Source organism: Panthera leo, chromosome A1 (assembly GCF_018350215.1).
Source record: "Panthera leo isolate Ple1 chromosome A1, P.leo_Ple1_pat1.1, whole genome shotgun sequence".
Lineage (NCBI taxonomy): Eukaryota > Metazoa > Chordata > Mammalia > Carnivora > Felidae > Panthera > Panthera leo.
The window spans coordinates 205,977,014-205,996,197 of NC_056679.1; the positions used below are offsets into that span (position 1 = coordinate 205,977,014).

The window sequence follows — 19,184 nt, forward strand, 5'->3', positions numbered from 1 at the left end:
GAATTTGAGATCAGTCCTCAAGATGTCCAGGAAAAGACTGGTGATTATTTGGGTCCTCATATTACAACACACAAAACTGATTCTGACCTCAGCTGGACACAAAATTGAAAATAGAAGCTGAATTCAAATTCCAGGCTCTCACCCATAACCAAGCAGTTTGTCTGAATCTTCCAGAATCAAACAGTGCCGACCACTGGGAAGATAGATTGACATCCTGCCCTTCAACTTTCAGTTTATTTTTTGCCATCACTGACCAAGATGTCAAAGCTCTGCTTCTTTTGGTGATTTGATGTGTAAGCTTTTGAGAGCATAGAAACTGGATCAAAAGGTTAACACTCATCACGTCTTTAGCATATACTCTGTGCAAGACACTCTTCCAGGTGTTAGGTACAAATATAAATAAAAATGGTATGCTGGGCTTTTCATATACTTTACAAGCTAACAGAAAGGACTATGAAGACATAGATCATTATAATTCAGCAACGTAATTGCTATGATAGACATACATCCCAGGAATCAAGGAAGCACTGGAGGGTATCAGATGATCTAACCCTTGCCTACCTCCCCAGCATCATCTCCAGCCATTCTCCTACCAGCTTCTGATGCGATAGTCACACCTGCATGAATAAAAGGCCAGGCTTCTGTCATCTCCACTGACCTTGCACTTACGGTTCCCTCAGACTAGAAGGGTTTCTCTACCTGTCACCAACCTGTCCTTCAAGGACCAAATTAAACATCATCTCCTCTTAGAGACCATCCCTCCTCCACAGGCTATAGTGCATGTCCTTCCTCTGTGTCCTCATAGTGTGCATTGCATGCAACTGTCCTGACGGTATAGCATGCATCCCACTATGCTCTCACTCAATCCGATCCAATGTTGTGGACAGTCTACTATGTACCAAGTATTCCAGATGCAAAAATTAAAGCAACAGGGGCACCTGGGTGGCTCAGTCAGTTACGCATCTGACTTCGGCTCAGGTCATATCTGGTGGTTTGTGAGTTTGAGCCCCCCGTCAGGCTCTGTGCTGACAGCTCGGAGCCTGGAGCCTGCTTCAGATTCCGTGTTTCCCCCTCTCTCAGCCCCTCCCTGCTCACACTCTGTCTGTCTCTCTCTTTCTCAAAAATAAATAAACATTAAAAAATTAAAGCAATATAATCCATATCCTCAAGGAGTTCACTGTCTCCAAGAGAGATAACCAGGCCAGTAAATTCTCCAGATCACAGATAGTACAATGTATGTAAGGAACACAGAGAAGTGATTTGTTAATTATCTCTATCAGTTGGGAAGTTAAGGAATGCTTCTGAAAAGAGGAGTCACCTGATCTGGGTTTTGAAAGTAAAATAGGAGTTTGACAGGTCTTGTTGAGGAGCACTTCTAACACAGAGATTAATTATGAACTATTCTGTGCATAAACTTTAATATTTTTCAGGGAAGAGACTAAGCATTTCATTTGTATATCCACAATCCTTACCATTGTATCTGGAACATAGTAATAATAATGAATATTTGGTAAACGTTGAATTAACTTCACTGCACAAATGATACATAAACACTAGGTCAAATAATACTCAATGCCAAAACTTGAAATTGTGTTTCAATCACCCAGTGTATAGAAGTGACCTGTATTACTCCTTGATTAGCTAATTAGAGTTGCTTCTCTTGTAAACATAATGATAATTTGGGCAGTAACATTATTTTTGCCTAATCTCAGTGTACCGGACTCACTCTACATCTCCGCCAACAATGCAATGTCAAAAACTGTTTGGGTCTGGCAACAGCCATATTTCTTTTCAAAGAAGGGAGGAGTATCCTTACCTTTCTTACCAGATGCCTCCTCTTGCACTCTAAATAATGATAGCTGAGTATGTAATTAATATGCCAATAAAAATCCTACTGATATTGGCCTGAAATTAATTTTAAGGCCAATACACATTCAGTAAAAGTCAACAAATACATACTGAGCAAGTTAACCAAATAGCATTTGAAATTACACCCTGCCTGCAAAGCCTATGAAAACATACCTGAAAAACACCTGAAACGCTCTCCACATCCCTCTTCCGTTGGACATCCTCGGGTAGGTTCACACGATTGTGTTTCAAATGCATTTCCGACACAGGGATGGCCGCCATACTGTCCGTAAACAGCTATTGACCGCCTGCGAGTCTAAACACAGAACAGGTAGTACTTTCTGATATCTCCTTTCCTTTATTTGAGAAACAAATCTGAGAGAAATTAATGCAATTGAAGAAACAGCGTTCAGGAAATTGTTCTGGTGTTCCACAGATGTAAAACCTCCCAAATCAATAAACCCACAGACCTACTTGTCCTGGAGTGGGTGACAAGTGACACTTGGATTATTATTTGTGACGTTCTCCCAGCTATGTATTTATTCTCAGGGTTGAGTATTAAAAAAATAATAGTAATAAAAACAGTGGCTCTTAAAAAAAGCAACTTGAAAGAGTTAGTTGGGTAGACATATAAGCAAATAAGTTACGATATAGAACGTTTAATGTTTCTGCTCAAGCTGTGTGCCAACTAGAAAGGAGAAATGGATTTTGTCAGAGGGCGGGAAGGATACTGGGAACAATGGTTAAGAAGTAAAGTTAGAAAAACCTTTAGAGGGGTACCTGGGTTCAGGTGGGTTCAGGGGCCGACTCTTGATTTGGGCTCAGGTCATGATCTCAGAGTCGTGAGACTGAGCCCCACGTGGTGCTCTGCACTGGGCAAGGAGCCTGCTTGAGATTCTCTTTCTCTCTCCCTCTGCCCCTCCCTGGCTCGTGTGTACCCAGGTGCACTCTCATTCTCTCTCTCAAAAAAATAAAAAATAAAAAATAACTCTTAAAAAAAAAAGGAAAAAAAAACTTTAGAAAAATGGTGGCAATTGATTTGAGCTGAATGGTAAGCCTTCTTCAGGAAGGCAATGCAAAATAAATCTGGAGAGAAAGATGCTAATATGGAAGTCAAATTTACAGCACAAAACCTCGGTCATCCAAAGGTGAAGCTACCTCTGCAACGGAATTTTACTAGATAATAAAAATCACTGGCCTCTGAAGTGGGAAATATGTCAAAGGCAAATCTCTGGGAGAGAAAGTATGGGAAAATTGAGGAAATCATCAAGCCAACTGAGAAACACCTAAGTCATCCTAAAGTTCATTTTATCAATGTGAACACATATATCTAATACTTAAACAAAAATTAAGGTCCACAAAATCCTTTTCCTGCCCAACAGCAATCAAAGATGCATCACTTAAGCCTCTTCCTGTACTCATCTTTTCCCCATTTAAAAAAAAAAAAGAATCTGACATTCCAGAGAATTTAAACCTTGAGCAAAGATCAACAGGGAAGACTGGATCTACAAACTGATGTGGGGTCAGAAGCGAATGGTCAAGGAAGAATTCTTGAGCAACTACATGGATGGAACTAGAGGGTATTACGCTAAGTGAAATTAGTCACTCGGAGAAAGACAAAAATCATATGACTTCACTCATATGAGGACTTTAAGAGACAAAACAGATGAGCATAAGGGAAGGGAAACAAAAATAATATAAAAACAGGGAGGGGGACAAAACAGAAGAGACTCATAAATATGGAGAACAAACTGAGGGCTACGGGAGGGCTTGTGGGAGGGGCGATGGGCTAAATGGGTAAGGGGCACTAAGGAATCTACTTCTGAAATCATTGTTGCACTATATGCTAACTAATTTGGATGTAAATTTAAAAAAATAAAAAATAAAACAAAATAAAAAATAAATTACAAATTAAAAAAATTAAAAAGGAAAAAGAAAAAAGTAAAAAGTAAAAAAAAAGAAAGAAAGAAAGAATTCTTGAGACATTTTTGGTGCAAAAAGGTGCTTTTATTATAGCACGGGGACAGGGCCCGTGGGGAGAAAGAGCTGCACTTTTACTGTGTGAAGATGGTGGTTATTATATTAAGTGCTCAAAGGGGAGGGGATGTGCAGGGAATATTAGATCATAAATGTCTTTTTCAAATTTCTACTCTTAAAAGTAGTTTCACAGGGTTTCTCCGATGCTTATCATTCAGCTTGATATTAACAAGTGAGATGAACAGTCATGAGACTCGAAGAATGCAGCAACCAGTACATATTTGATACTTATCGGAACTACGCAGCTATAGGTCAGCCTTCTGGGCTAAATGCGAACACATTTTTGCTTCTATCCCTCATCACAAACCAACGTTGAATTTCCTCATCCATCCTAAACTGGGTTAGAAGTGGGGACTCATTGGAACAAAGGGTCACGGTAATGCAGTTTGATCTCTGAGCAGCTGTGTGTCAACCTGGGCCTGGTGCTGGCACCTTCCATTGTATCTGAGCAGAGGAGCCATGGAGGAATATGAGAGGGGAATAGAACTCAGTGCAGTTCCTTCATAAGTTTCTAGTTTCTGTATTTGATTGATGAAGACGCCTCTCATAATGTGTCTTCTTAAAGTGTCCTTTTCTGAAGTTCCAAAGCACAGATTGTGTTGTTCATCTAAGTAATGCTTCCCTCTCTCCACATACAAGGATGACCTCGACAGCTGCCCACTGTGAGCAGCCATATTCTCACCTGACAACTTCTGATCTTATGACCCCGTTTCCATTTTCACTTGTCTCTCTCTGGATGAAAATGTTGTCGTTACCATCTAGGGATGTAATCATTGCATGATGACCTTCATGCAAAGAAAAAAATTACTAATATGAAAAATACCTCTCATCCCTTTCTATTTAGTGTTCTTTCTTAGCTTGTTTTTAAATTATAAAAATGTTTTCTGTGGTCAGTATTTGATTTTTGCCTTGTTATTCATGGACCCATTTGCCTGTCTGTATTCAGAGTAGTCATCTATTTGCCCAAAGCCAAATTCCACATTCGAGTAACTGGTTTTGTAAATACCACTCATGTAGGTACTAAATGTTTGATGAAAATGATGATTATGATGATGCTTCAAAACAGAAATTATCAGGGCACCTGGGTGGCTCAGTCGGTTAAGCATCCAACTTCCCCTCAGGTCATGATCTCACAATTTGTGGGTTCAACCCCCTCCTCAGGCTCTGTGCTGACAGCTCGGAGCCTGGAGCCTGCTTCTGATTCTGTGTCTCCCTCTCTCTGCCCCTCCCCTGCTTGCGCTCTGTCTCTCTCTCTCTCAAAAATAAACATCTAAAAAAATTGTTTTGATAAAAAAAATAAAACAAATTATCTCCTGTAATACAGTTCTGTTATTTTAAGAATTAAAAAGTGATTTTTAAATACACATTTTTATTCAAGCTGAACCACCTTTAAAATATTTTGCAACTATAGAATCATGCTATAGACCTGAAACTAATATAAATGTTATGTGTTAAGTATATCTCAATAAAAACACTTATTCATTCAAATATTTAGAATCTTTAACATGAACATTATATTTGTGGAAGTTGTCCTAAGAAAATTATCAGAAAAGAGGACAGATTTCTATGTACAAAAATATTGACTCAAGTTTCACTCAAACAAAAATGTAGGTAATCTAAATCTCAAACAATATGAAAGTGGATATATAAGATGGGTATATTCATATAACGGCAAATAATACAGCTGTCAAAATTCACGCTGAGAGTATCATGGTAAAATAGAATATAGGGGTACCTGGCTGGCTTAGTCTGTGGAGCATATGACTCTTGATCTCGGGGTCATGAGTTTGAGCCCCACGTGTGGCATGGAGTTTACCTTAAAAGCAATTTTTTTAATAAACAAATAAAGGGGTGTCTACATGTTCAGTCGGTTGAGCATCCTACTCCTGATTTCGGCTCAGGTCATGATCCCAGGCCTCTAGGATTGAGCCCCACATTGGGCTCGGTACTGAGCATGGAACCTGCGTAAGATTCTCTTTCTCCCTCTGTCTCTACCCAGCTTGTGCTCTCTCTCTCTAAAAGTTTTAATAAACAAACAAACAAAAATTTTTAAATAGTAGAATATAAAACTTTAATCAAACAATTGTATTTTTAAAAATTATAAACATAGAGAAAGAAGATAAATTGAAAGAATAAATACCAAAATGATGGTATATTGGTTTTTTTTAAATTTTTTTTAAATTTTTTTTTTTAAATTTTTTTTTTTTTTTTAACGTTTATTTATTTTTGAGACAGAGAGAGACAGAGCATGAACGGGGGAGGGGCAGAGAGAGAGGGAGACACAGAATCGGAAGCAGGCTCCAGGCTCTGAGCCATCAGCCCAGAGCCCGACGCGGGGCTCGAACTCGCGGACCGCGAGATCGTGACCTGAGCTGAAGCCGGACACTTAACCGACTGAGCCACCCAGGCGCCCCTTTTTTTTTTTTTTTTTTTTTTTTTTGGTTTCTTTTAAAAAATTTTTCTTAATGTCTATTCATTTTTGAGAGAGAGAGAAAAAAAAAAGAGAGAGATAGAGAGAGTATAAGTGGGGGAGGAGCAAAGAGAGAGACACACACAGAATGTGAAGCAGGCTGCAGGTTCCGAGCTGTCAGCACAAACATGTGCCCATTGCAGGGCTCAAATTCACGAACTGTGAGATCATGACCTGAGCTGAAGTCGGACACTTAACCAACTGAGCCACCCAGGAACCTCTAAAATCTCATGCTTTTTTTTTTCAAGTGGGCTTCATACCCAGTGTGGAGCCCAATTCAGGACTTGAACTCAGGACCCTGAGATCATAACCTGAGCTGAGATTAGGAGTCAGACGCTTAACCAACTGAGCCATCCAGACACCCCCGGTTTCTTTTAAATGGTAAAATTGTAAATAGTGTTTTCTTTATTTAGACCTTCCTGTTTCCTCCAATGAATAACTTATAAGGAAAAAAAAAACACTTTTAGAAGTACTTTATAATCTCCAGATCAAGTCCAGTATTTTATTTGTATTACTCAGAAATTAAAGTTTAAAAAGTTTAAAAATACAGGGACACCTGCCTGGCTCAGTCAGTAGAACAGGTGATTCTTAATCTTGGGGTTGTGGGTTCGAGCTCCACCTTGGGTGTAGAGATTACTTAAATATAAAATCTTTTTTAAAAAGGTGCAAATGTTTCACTTTTCATGATCATTCAGCTCATTAGGTGAAACAAAGTTTTGCTACTTGTTAGCGTTCCTTTCAGATAAGAAGAAAAGTTGAACCCAGTAAATATGAAACAGATTTTGAATTACCTACTATCTTCATTTCATGCTACTCTATTCCTCTAATTAAAGAGTTCTCTAGTTAAAGAGTTAGTGAATTGCTATATCCTGTGTATATTTCTAGGCTCAAATGTAAGATTTAGAAAAGTCCTGCAAGAAAAATAGGAAACGCAGAAATTACTTTATTACATTATTAATCACTAGAGTCATACTTTTCTCCCTTTAAAACTACTAATTATATTTTCAACATAAAAAATAACATTCAAAAGCTAATGTCATTTTGTCTATATGTAAGCTATTTCTGCATAGGAAACAATAAATACAAAGTTTTGTATGGTCCTACCTGAGTCTTGGTACAACCACTGCATTCTGACCACAGGGCATAGGAATCCCACTGGCAATTGACTGGAGAGGAAGCACTGCCAAATTATGATAAATCAGGTAGAAAGATAATGGGGGGGAGGGGGCACAAAGAATAGTCAAAAATATTTCAAAAAAAATAATTGCTTTACAATTTTTTAAGAGACATCAAAATTATCCCAAGATCTATAAAAATACATGTGGAAGGGACCAACTTTTCTCAAGATTAACGCTTATCAAGCATCTATAATGTACCAGGCACTATTTAGATACTAAAGTTGTAGACACAATAACAGAGAGATCACTGACCATTGATAGAGGAGAGGACAAAGACACATATGTAAACAAATAATTATAATATAATAATACAAACATGATCCATAATGCAATGTACCTACTTTGATCAATTTCGTAACAAAAATGTATACAGTATAATGTGTTATGGAAATATAGATAAAGGAGTGTTCACAGTTGGAAGGGTAAGTGAGAACTTGTGGGAGGAAGGTATACGGTCTTTGAAAGGATTCTGAATAATGAACTGAAGAGTTATAACAGAAACTCTTAAGTGGAAGACAAAAGGCTCTAAAAAGACCCTATTCAGAAGAGAAAAACTAAGAACTGGCAAAGATGAAATGGACAGAAATTGATTTTTAAGTATTCCCCCTGTGCATTTAGGCTACTCCTCAAGAACACATCCAAGTAGCGTCCATTTGAGCTTAAACAATTCCGCTCCACCAAAATACATGAAGAATGGAGAATCTGTTGCGTGATGCTTAACTCCAGCTTTGTAGAGAGCATATCATGACTTCATCCTCAGCGATTAAGGAAGTCTAACTTAAAGCATATTTTACAAGGGGTAAAGGAAATCAGAATCCTGATTTCTGGATTTTGAGCAGATTCCTAGCCTTGGGACACCTTCAGTCAAGGTGATTTGTGCTTATCTTAAGCCTGTGAGGTGATCCTGAAAGAAAGAAGTTTGATCTGAAGTGCATGTGCCTCTCATGCTTTTTTTCAAGCCAAACTTGCTAACTTGTAGTCTTGACATGGCGCCAATGATCCAAATGCCTCACTGTTTTTGACCCTTAAACAATCGGAACTTGCTATTGTTCTATGTTGTGCCCCAGGGACAGGCAGAGACCTTCCCCAAACACTGAGGCTTGGGAAGGGAAGCCAGCTTGGTCTCATCTCTCTGTGCTCCCACAGTATCCCATGCAGGCCTCTCCCAGAGGCCTAGCACATTTATATTGACATCAACTGTTTCAAGATCTGTATTACCCTGTGTACTCTCAGACACTTGGCCCCCTTTGTGTCCCCAGTCACTAGCACAGCCCCTGACACATATTCTGTAGTTTGAAAACGTGAACTGACCTGGTCCTATCCCATCAAACTGACAGTGAAAGCAAGAGAAAGCCATGAGTAAATGATGGTGGCTTTTTTCCAGGTCTCAAGAGTTAGCACAACTATTTTCTTAAAAAAAAAACAAAAAACCTCTCAACCAGACGGAAGTTACCCTTGTGGGGAACACAGCATAATGTATAGACTTGTCAAATTACTATGTTGTACACCTGAAATTAACATAACATTGTGTATCAACTGTATTTCAATTAAGAAAAAAAAAACTCTCAACCTTTAAAATCCAAAGAATGTTTTGCAATGACTACATTTAAAGATCACATTCTACTCCAAGATGTGTTAATTCTAAGGTCGGTGCAATTCTCTGAATTGCAGGTACAATCATGGTACTGGGACAAGAAGAAAACTTTGAGGTAGTTTTAGTCTTCAAGTTTCTTCCTTATGGGAAGTAAAATAAGAATGAGAATAAAACAAGTTTTTGTTATCATTGCCTTTTCTCAAAACGCAGAAAGATAAGTGTTGAAGGGAAAAAGATGTTCAGGCTGCAATGTTAAAATCAGGCCATATGATAAAGAACTTCCTAAAAATAAAAAAAATAATAATTTTTAATGATCTCCAATACAATCCAAAACATTCTCACCTTGAAAAAATTTGGAACTCTCCTGCAAATCCCACCAAGATGAAAAAACTTATTGCCTGGGGGGAGAATAAAGCATTGCTTTAGTTTATATTTCTTTAATGAGTTGAAAGTGAACACATTTGTGCAAGTCAAGATTTGTGAGTTGTGAATATAAAGAAGGAAAGAAGCATGGAGAAGGCTCCCTGACTCTGTTTGTCCTTTAAGTTTCCATTTTAAATAAAAGTTTAATACAATTCTGTTGAGCTCACCTCTTACTATTCATTTCTGTAAAGAAGGCTAGGGACTGGGGAATGTCATAGCCAAGCAAATAGAAAATATAGCTCATTAGAGCATTGCTTTAAGGACCCATCATCTTTTCATTCCTTTCTCAACCCTCCTTCACTCTGACTTCAACACATATGAAGACACCCAAAGAGGATGAAGCCTGGAAGAAAGACCAGCCAAGAGTGAGAAGTTAGAAGGGAAGTAAGTTTCATAAATGAAGAGTCAACCAAAAGTTGAGGCACATCCCCAGCCAGAGGGCCCATGATCCTCACCCTGCCCGTTAGTTCTATGGGCAGCTCCTCTGGTTTTTAAAACACCTGTGAGGCCTGTTGCAATCATCTATCCATGACAGCACCAGCCTAAATATTGAAGGTCACAAAATTGTATATAAAACGGGATTACATTTTGTATGAAAAGTCAAACATGTATTAAAAACAAATCTAGAAAGAAGTATAATAAAGGATAATAGTCCATTTCTGGTAATGAAATTATAGGTAATTTCTATTAACTTTTTTTAACTTTTATGTATTTCCCTACTTTGACAACTGAGGGTGTCTGGGAATATCATTCAAATCTTTCCTGGAGATTCTCCAAGGATATCAATTGTATTCAATATATAACCCAGTGTAAAAGTCCTTAAAACCATCTTACTCCATATTTTAACAGGCCAATATTCTTTCTCTTCTCCCTGACCTCCTCAAACCTTTTCTTTCAATGTATTTGTGGAGTGGCCTCCCAACATTTTTTTCCAGATCCTTCTCCCTGCCTTCCTAGATCACCTGCCATCTTATTAGGTATCTTCCTTTCAGTTGTAAAGTCCTAGTTGCCAACTTCTGTCTTTTATTGTTCTCAGAAGCTTTTAGCCTATTATTCTGATTAGCATAACCAAACAGCTGTGGGCATCCTGGAAATGAGTGGGGGGAGGTATGAATACGTATGTGATTTTTTTAATGAGCAGGTAAAGCACATAATATAAAGCAACACCTTCTACAGGTTTTGTTTTTAATCAAAAATTACAAGGATTAAAAACAATTAAAAAAAAAAACCTACAAGGGTTTGGGTTAATTTTTCTGTTTTTCAACAATATATCTTTACTCCATGCTGTCAACTTCTTTTTCCGTCCCTGGGAAAGCCTATCTCCATAGCTTTATTAGTCACTCATAGGCACTAACAGATAGTCACATTTTTGGAAAACAAAGATTCTGAAACACTCTAACAGTCAAATTTCAATTCAATATCCAATTTTAAGTGTCTCTCCTACTCCTGGGTTCTGGATGCTCATAATGGGAGTGGGGTGGAGTCTGATTCCAAATTCCTCCTCCTTGTTCTGCTTTTCTTCCCCACATCCCCAGACTGCCTCTGTCTTCTTCAAAGTCACAGCAGCAGGAGAGGGACAAGAGCCAAAAAGGGTCTTGTGTGACTAATCCAGCTGGAGTCCATAATGGTGACCCAGGATGTGGTGGATATTTGAATGCCAAGTCTTTATCTCCCACTGTTTTTGTGGTTCTTCGGATGGCCCCCATTGGTGATCTACAACCACTATGCTCTTGGCAAAAATGATTCATCTCTTTGTTTATCACACTTGACTCTCCCCAGTGCTTGCCTCCTGGGACTCCTTTTCCATATGGATGCTGCCTGTTGGAGTTGCTTCATCCTGCAGGCAGTTTCTCAGGCAGAAGCCCTGACAACCCAAGTCTGGCTCCTTTCTAAAGGTCCACATTGTGTCCATGCGATACCTGCACACATCCTTATCCTGTCAGACTCTGGATGTCCAGAATGTAACCAATAATGCTGTGTTGATTAACTCTGCTAAAGGCAGGCTAGGGAACCAGCCTGTGCCTTTAGATTTTCCCAGACATGACGAGAGTATGATTCCCTACATCCCCTATACTCTAAGGGGCACGATCCTATATATTCTGGAGGATGGGGATAGCCAAAGATCACTAGACACTATCCTTTTGTAAAACTGCTTTGAATGTCCAGTATCTCACTTTAAAATGTGGGGATGCTGAGCACTTATTCTTCTTGGCCTTTGACTCTCAGCCAAAGCAGGCATCATGAAAAAATTCATTCTTAACATTCTATTATTACATGTGTTTTAAAAGAATTTCAATCAAGCTTTAGGGAATATACATTTTTTTCAGCAGTGCCTTTGCCAACACCTTCCCCATATACATACTCCTTATTGTAACTTCTGAAGATCTGCCTAATTACAAGGCAGTTCTGTTCATGAGTTACACAAGCTGAATCTATTAACCAAAAGAATTTCTTGAATTTGCTAGCTAAGTCCCTGAAAACAAGTCATCAAGTTATCATTTCCCACCTTCAGCAAGAGTATCTTAACAAATGGACAAGATAGAACAATCGTAAATTAATAATAAATGATACTTGGGGCACCTGGGTGACTCAGTTGGTTAAGCAACTGACTTCGGCTCAAGTCACGACCTCACAGTTCATGGGTTCGAGCCCCGTGTTGGGCTCTGTGCTGACAGCTCAGAGCCTGGAGCTGCTTCAAATTCTGTCTCCCTCTCTCTCTGCCCCTCCACTGTTTGTGCTCTGTCTTTCTCAAAAATAAATAAACATTTTAAAAACTTTTTAAAAATGATACAAAAATTGGGGCCCCTGCATGACTCAGTGGGTTGAGTGGCCAACTTCGGCTCAGGTCATGGTCTCATGGTTCATGAGTTCAAGCCCCACATGGGCTCGCTGCTGTCAGGGCAGTGCCTGTTTAGGTCCTCTGTCCCCGTCTCTCTCTGCCCCTCCCCTGCTTGTGTGCTCTCTCTCTCTCTGTCTCTGTCTCTCAAAAATAAATAAAACATTTAAAAAATAAATAAGTTGGAGTTGAAGTTGCTGTCTTCGGTCCTATATTTAGTTGAATTGTAATTTTTCTAACATTTGGCTCTATTGCACTGGGCCAACATGTACATTTGGTAAGCCTTTCATTGCATTCCTCTCTCTGTGTCTTCCACTCTCACATTCCTGACCCTTTGGTCCAGGATTCCAAATTCTAAAGTTCCAAGTTTCCGAACTCACTTTTCTATAAAGCTCTTAGATAAGTCAGATCATGGGGACTCATTGCATAGCTGCAAATCAAACAAACAAAATACACGACAGGGTATTTTTCCCTAAAAATAACATTGGCACTATTGTATTCCTTGATGGCTCTCTCAGGACTTTCATAAACATAGTCTCCACTCTCATTTCCATACCTTCGAACCACTAATTTTACTGCAAAACAAGAAAAAGGAATTCACTTTGTCTGAATTGTTAAATATATTTAAATAAGGATTTTTTTTAAGTTATCCCCATATCTTTCTCTTTCCTATTTCCCCATGTCTTCTCCTTATTTGAGCCATTTCAGTTAAGCCTCACTCCCTTTTGAGATTGCTTCACTTAAAAAAGTAATGAAATTATTATCTTACCTTCATGTTTGGGAAAACACTCAGGTCAGAAGAAAGGAAGAAAATTTCCGCTGAGCGCCTGGTGAATTTTCAACAGTGGGAAGAGCCCAGCAGTGGGCTCTGTCCCTGTCTCTTCCTGCTGGGGATTAACTTGGCACTCACTCATAAACACAGCAAGTGGTTCTGAGACTTAGTTCCTACCCCAACCAGATTCTCTAGGGACACAAAGAGCCTGCCCCTGTACTTAGTTGGTGTCTTGAAGCCAGATGCTTCTTATCAATTTACACAGGCCTTAGCTACAGCCAGCTGGGACTGTTTGGCAATGTAGTTCTAAGAAAACATCTGTAAATCAAGAAAGGCAACAAATGTTCTCAGTTCAATGTTTAAGCGATTTTCAACCAAAGGAGACCCTGTACAAGGCAAAGGATAAGCCTCCTTCCTGTTTCAATTTTCTAAATGAAATAGATGTTTTCATGATTCTCTTAAAGTGTGTTGTACACCAAACTTTGAGATGAAAGGATTTAAATGCAGTTCTGTCACTCAGGAGGTAAACGGAACATTCTGGAGTAGAATTTCCACACCTCCCCCAATAAAAAGAAAGGAAAACAAAACAAACAACAACAACAACAACAACAACAACAACAACACACACACACACATATACATATCCTAACACAATATTACACCCATGACTCACACTTGACTTTCACAGATGGTTAAAAAACAGCATCATATTTTGCAAACATATTTAAAAGCCTCACCAATTTTTCCCAAGTGCTTTCCTTATTCCATTGACTTGCAGATCATCGTTGGAAAGTTCCTATCATGGTCATTAACTGTCCATTTTCCCTTCTTCAGTTATTGTCTTGTCTAACTCTGCTAGATCCTTATTCCCCACAGCTTTGCATTTATTCTAGCAGTTCCCAACATCACTTCCAGAGGTTTCATGAATGCTGTATTTTATTTTTTTGCAAGATTTCAGATTTTCTATTTGTGAGAAGGTAGGGAGATGATTCATTTTCAGAAGTACCAAATAAAAGCTGTGCTGTCTAGGGGCAGCTGGGTGGCTCAGTTGGTTAAGCATCTGACTTGAGCTCAGGTCATGATCTCATGGTCCATGAGTTCTAGCCCCTCGTCAGGCTCTGTGCTGACAGCTGGGAGCCTGAAGCCTGCTTTGGATTCAGTGTCTCCCTCTCTCTCTGCCCCCACCCAGATCATGTTCTGTCTCTCTCTCTCTCAAAAATAAGTAAACATTAAAAAATATTTAAAAAAAATTAAAAAGCTGTGCTGTCTAATTAACAATAGGTTTACAACCTATTGGAAAATGTACAACAACCCCCCCCCCCCACCCCCACCACCATGGAGTCCCAAATCCTTAGACATTTCACTTCCTGGTTCTTTCCCTCTTGGTTTGGCAGGGTTATTTTCGCAGTCTTTGCAATTGAGCATGTGCCAAAGAACTGAAGTCTCTGCATCACCTCAAGGAATGTACATTTGTGCCAGACTACTTTTTGCCTTACATGGGCATAGGCATTGTCTGGGTAAGGCTGTAACCTCTGTAGTACTCAGCCAATGAGGAATCAGGGGAGGGACCTGCATGGTAGGAGATAAATTGTCTGCTGTAACCGCCCCGAGTGTGTCTGTCCATCAGACACCGGCTCTTGTAAGAACATTGATTAAAGCTTTGCTTCACTGTGCCCCGAGTCCCCACATCCCTCCTTCGATTGGAGCAGTGGGCTTATTTCTCACACTATTAAAGCTGAGCTAGGTTTTATTCACACAGTTTGGCCAAATATTCTGACACTTGCTACTAGGGTATTATGAGTGGGAAAGACATAAGTGTTAAGTGGGAAAGGATTTTCTGAGTTGAGTGATTTTATAACTAAACATTCCATTAGTGAATATTTCCCAGTTTTAATGATTTATTTCTTTCTTTATCCAAAGAGCTTGAAAATAGAGAACAACCCTCACCTTTCCCTCATAAATTGACAGTGGGTTTCCAAAGATAGTTTACACATCTTTTGTTAAAACCATTAGTAATTTGTGTGGAAGAAATTTTGCCACAGAGAAGATGACCTCTAATTCCTGAAAGTTTGTTTGTTTTATTCAACTCCAATTGTATGACTTCCAGATGTTATGGACTCTTCTTACGTACTCAATGCGCAATTCCACATTTGGGGGCTTAGTCTGTGTTTGTGTTCCTCCTGAAAGCAGATTCTGAGAGAGGAAATCAATTGAAAATAGGGTTTTGGTTTTGTGTGTCTCAGTGTGTGTGTGTGTGTGTGTGTGTGTGTGTGTGTACTTTGGTTTGGTCTTTTGGCTTGGGTTTTGGTTGGGTTTTTTGTGAGGTTTTGTTCGTTTTTGTTTTGTTTTCCGTTTTGAGAAGTGATCCTACAAAGCATTGCTGGGAGATGGGAAAGCGAGACAAGGAAGGAGAGGTGGTCAGTAAATGGTACGTTATCATGCAAGATACCACTGTGGAAACTGGAACTCAGTCTCAGTGGAAATATGAGAGATGTTGCAGAACACTTCTCAGAATTATTCTGACTAAAGGAATGTATCTACCAACATCCTATCATTGATTGAGGGTAGTTCCTAGACTCATCAACTCTCTGACACTTCAGTTTGCTCTGGGGGGTAGCTGAGCACACACCTGTAGCTAGGGGGGAAAAAGCCTTCAAGTAGATGGTTGCTGGTATTAGTAGTATTTGCAGACATTTGCCTTTGTCCTGTAGCAATGAGTGCTAAGGGGATATAAGCAGGATACCAACAGCACCTGCCACAGTAGCTTGTCATTCATGCATGAATGCATTCATTAATTTTTTATTCTAAATTCAACAAATATTTACTGAGGATGCATAATATAACAGGCTATAGATTTTGACAGAAGCTTTGAGCAATATCCTTTATTATTTTCATTCCTTACATGCCATAAAGATCATATGAGCCCATTTATAAAGTATCCTTAGTCTAGAGGATGAGTCACATGCATACAGTGTGTCTACAATAACGTAGAAATTGAATTCTCCAGCTCGCAGAGACTGTATGCCAGAGATCATTTAAAAAGTTAACAAAAACTTCCTTTCCCCAAGTGCTTTTCACTCTCCCATCTCCACCACATCTTTACTCTCACATAAACAATGTTTCTTCAACAGGAGGAATGTCAATGGGGAAGTCATTGGAACAAAGGCTTTAACTGTAAGTAGGAGCCGTACTGTGGCAAATTTGACTGCTGGCATGCGTTGTGTGTAATTTATTCAAAGGACAATGGAAACTCACTCAATGGAAGTTTTAAAGAAAGAATCAAAGTGATGTTTTCAGATGATCAAAACAGTGGTAATATGCAGACCACATAGGTAAGGACGGGAAGAAGGACATGTAACTTGGAATTCATTTCAGTAGTCAGACAAGAGTGAATCAAGGCCTCCTCTAAGAAGGGATAGACAAAGAACCACAAGGCTGTGATTAAACGTGATTTCATGTCTGATTGAGAAAATTAGAAGAATGTAAACCAATTAATAAAGGACAGAAATAGGAAGTTGAAGAGGAAGAGGTGATTTTGGAGAGGGGACATTTTACTTTGGAGAAAATAACCAACACATAAGCAGAAATGTAGATCTTTTGGGAAAGAAATAGAGGAAATACCTGGGACAAGGATATAGGTAGAGCTACTGGCACGAAGACACATAAGTGAAATCATGGGAGACTGATCACAATGAAATATAAAGCAATATGATATGCCACTACTCAGGGAGCGAGCAGAAGGAAGGAAAAGAGCCAGAAAGAAGAGAGAGAGGTTACAGAAGGGGGAGGAAAACCAAAACGATGCAGTGTCCAGCCAATTCAGGAGAAACATACAGAGAGGTCAGTCAACAGGGACAAGTGCCATACGGAATTCAAAGAGAAACAGTATTGAGGGAAAACCTCACCACTTGGCAACTGAAACATAATTAAAACATTGTGGATAAACTGAGGGCAGAGCTTCCCCGCATATTTTCCACTCTGGTGCTACAAGATATCTCAAGAAAAAATGATTAATTTTATGTTTAATTAATTGTAAGAAGCTGTATGTATTATAGAGAAGAGTTTCTTAACCTTTGAATTACTGACCTTTGGAGCATGATCATTCTTTGTTGGTAGAGGGGGTAGGCGAAGCTTGTCCTGTGCACGGGAGGATATTCAGCAGTGTCTTTGGTATCTACCCACTTGATGCCAGTAATACTCTTCCCTAGACAGTCAAAAATGCTCCAGATATTGTCAAATGCCCCCTGGAAGCAGAATCATCCCTCCTCCATTGAGAACCACCATTATGGTGTCTACTCCTGGCCAGTACTCAGCCTTAGATTCACAAAACACATGCCACAATGCATTATAATGCATTAAATGTTCTATTAATTGTACACGAAGTAAAATTTCTTAAAAGTTTTTTCAAACCAGAATTTTCCAAATTCATGTGACCCCAGAGCTTGTATTTCTGACAACCTCAAAAACTGGTATAGCAGATGCACTTCAGCAAACGTCTAAGCCAATACTGAATCAGTGGAAGAGGAAAGCAGATTTCTGCTGACTAGGGAAGGGTCCACAGGGGTTCAGGCCTCTCCCTATCTCCTGCTATGACACACTCCCTATTCCCCATTAGTCTTCACTTCTCTTGGTAACACCTCAAAAACCTTAACATCCCCAGACTCTAATGAAACAGATCACTGATGATACCAAGAAGCTGTTATGGTCCACCTTGGGGATATATCTGAAAACATTTTAACAAGCCGATTTCATTCTGAATTGTTCCACTGACTCTAGCAGCATAAGAGGAATAAACTTGCTGAGGAAGGATGAAGCTTCCTTTTCTCTCTTCTGTTGAGTCTGAGAAGGTCAGAATTGAAACTGCCAGAAGTTAGAGCAAAAAGCAACAGCATCCCCTAGTGGCAGGCATGCTTCAGTCCCTTGAGTAAGAGAAGAGCATTAGGCCCTGGAGTTAAACCACTAAGGAGTGAAAAACATTGAATCTTAGTCTCCAAGTCAAGTGCTTGTTAAGCTAATAAGTACCCCAGGTAGTATCTCTTTTTCCATTAAAGTGTCACTGTGTGAATAGTTTGAGAATGAAAAATGGCTGCTAGGCAATACCTTATCTAAAGGAATTTTTCAGCAAAACAATGATTGTTAAATGCTTTATCATTATACCTAATAGGATGCTGCCCATCAATACTGATAGCACTGCATTAAATACTGTGACTTGTGCATTAATTTATTTATTTTCTTATTTTTTAAAAGAGATAGAAGTTTATTGAATACACTGCAAGGAAGCAGTGGGCAAGACAGCGAAGGAGAGACTGTCTGCCTGCATTAATTTAAAGCGAGATCACTAGATTGGCATCCAATCCCTCATAAGAATGATGTTTAAGGTTTAAATAGATTAAGAAGTATTTCCAGGTCATCATACTTTCTTTTAGACCATTGTCCTTGCCCTTTACAACACTGGACAAGCCTTTGCCCTGGTGACCGCAGATGGCAAGGATAGCAAGGATCAAAGTACAATCAGGAAGCGATAAGACACTTTGTCGTTATGGTTTTCAATAGTGGCAGGCACTTGCTAAATTTAGGAGAAGGCCTGGATTTGTTCAGGTTTCTAGCTGTCAGCTGGGTTTTTCAGTTATCTGCAATGCACATTGTGGCAGTAGCCTGCAATTCAAAGATACATTTCATTTGGTTTAAATTTGAATTAAGTCAAGCAGCTCTGAGAAGGAAGACACAAAATGCAAAGATTCTCATGGTTCCATAACTGAATTAAGACCCGCAGGGGAAGGGTGACTAGCAAAGGACATGGTCATTTATCTGATCTGCACAGTAAACTCGGAGTGTCTACACAGAGAGTTGTTTGTTGTTGTGTTGTTGTTTTTCCAGATCAAGAATCCAGCATATTATAACCATAAAATAAAAAGTAATTGCTTTCCCAAAATGTCAGTCTATGCCATAATTTTAAGCTTTATCTCCTTAAGCTGCCTTTACACAGATATATTTTGATGTCAGATTTATCATTGCATGTTCCAAAG

At 39.1% G+C, this 19,184-nt stretch overlaps 1 protein-coding gene across 1 annotated transcript in view; it reads right to left on the reverse strand.

The window, feature by feature from the left end:
• C7 (complement C7) overlaps positions 1-13,354 on the reverse strand; it is a 56,058-nt gene extending 42,704 nt beyond the window's left edge. The window contains exons 1-4 of the mRNA XM_042951286.1: positions 13,156-13,354; positions 9,470-9,525; positions 7,460-7,535; positions 2,023-2,164 (exon numbers count right to left, since the gene is read on the reverse strand). Of these exons, the coding sequence (XP_042807220.1) occupies positions 2,023-2,164; positions 7,460-7,535; positions 9,470-9,525; positions 13,156-13,161 (280 nt within the window). The 5' untranslated portion in view covers positions 13,162-13,354. The remainder of the gene's footprint in view (positions 1-2,022; positions 2,165-7,459; positions 7,536-9,469; positions 9,526-13,155) is intronic.
• Positions 13,355-19,184: the final 5,830 nt, after the last annotated feature.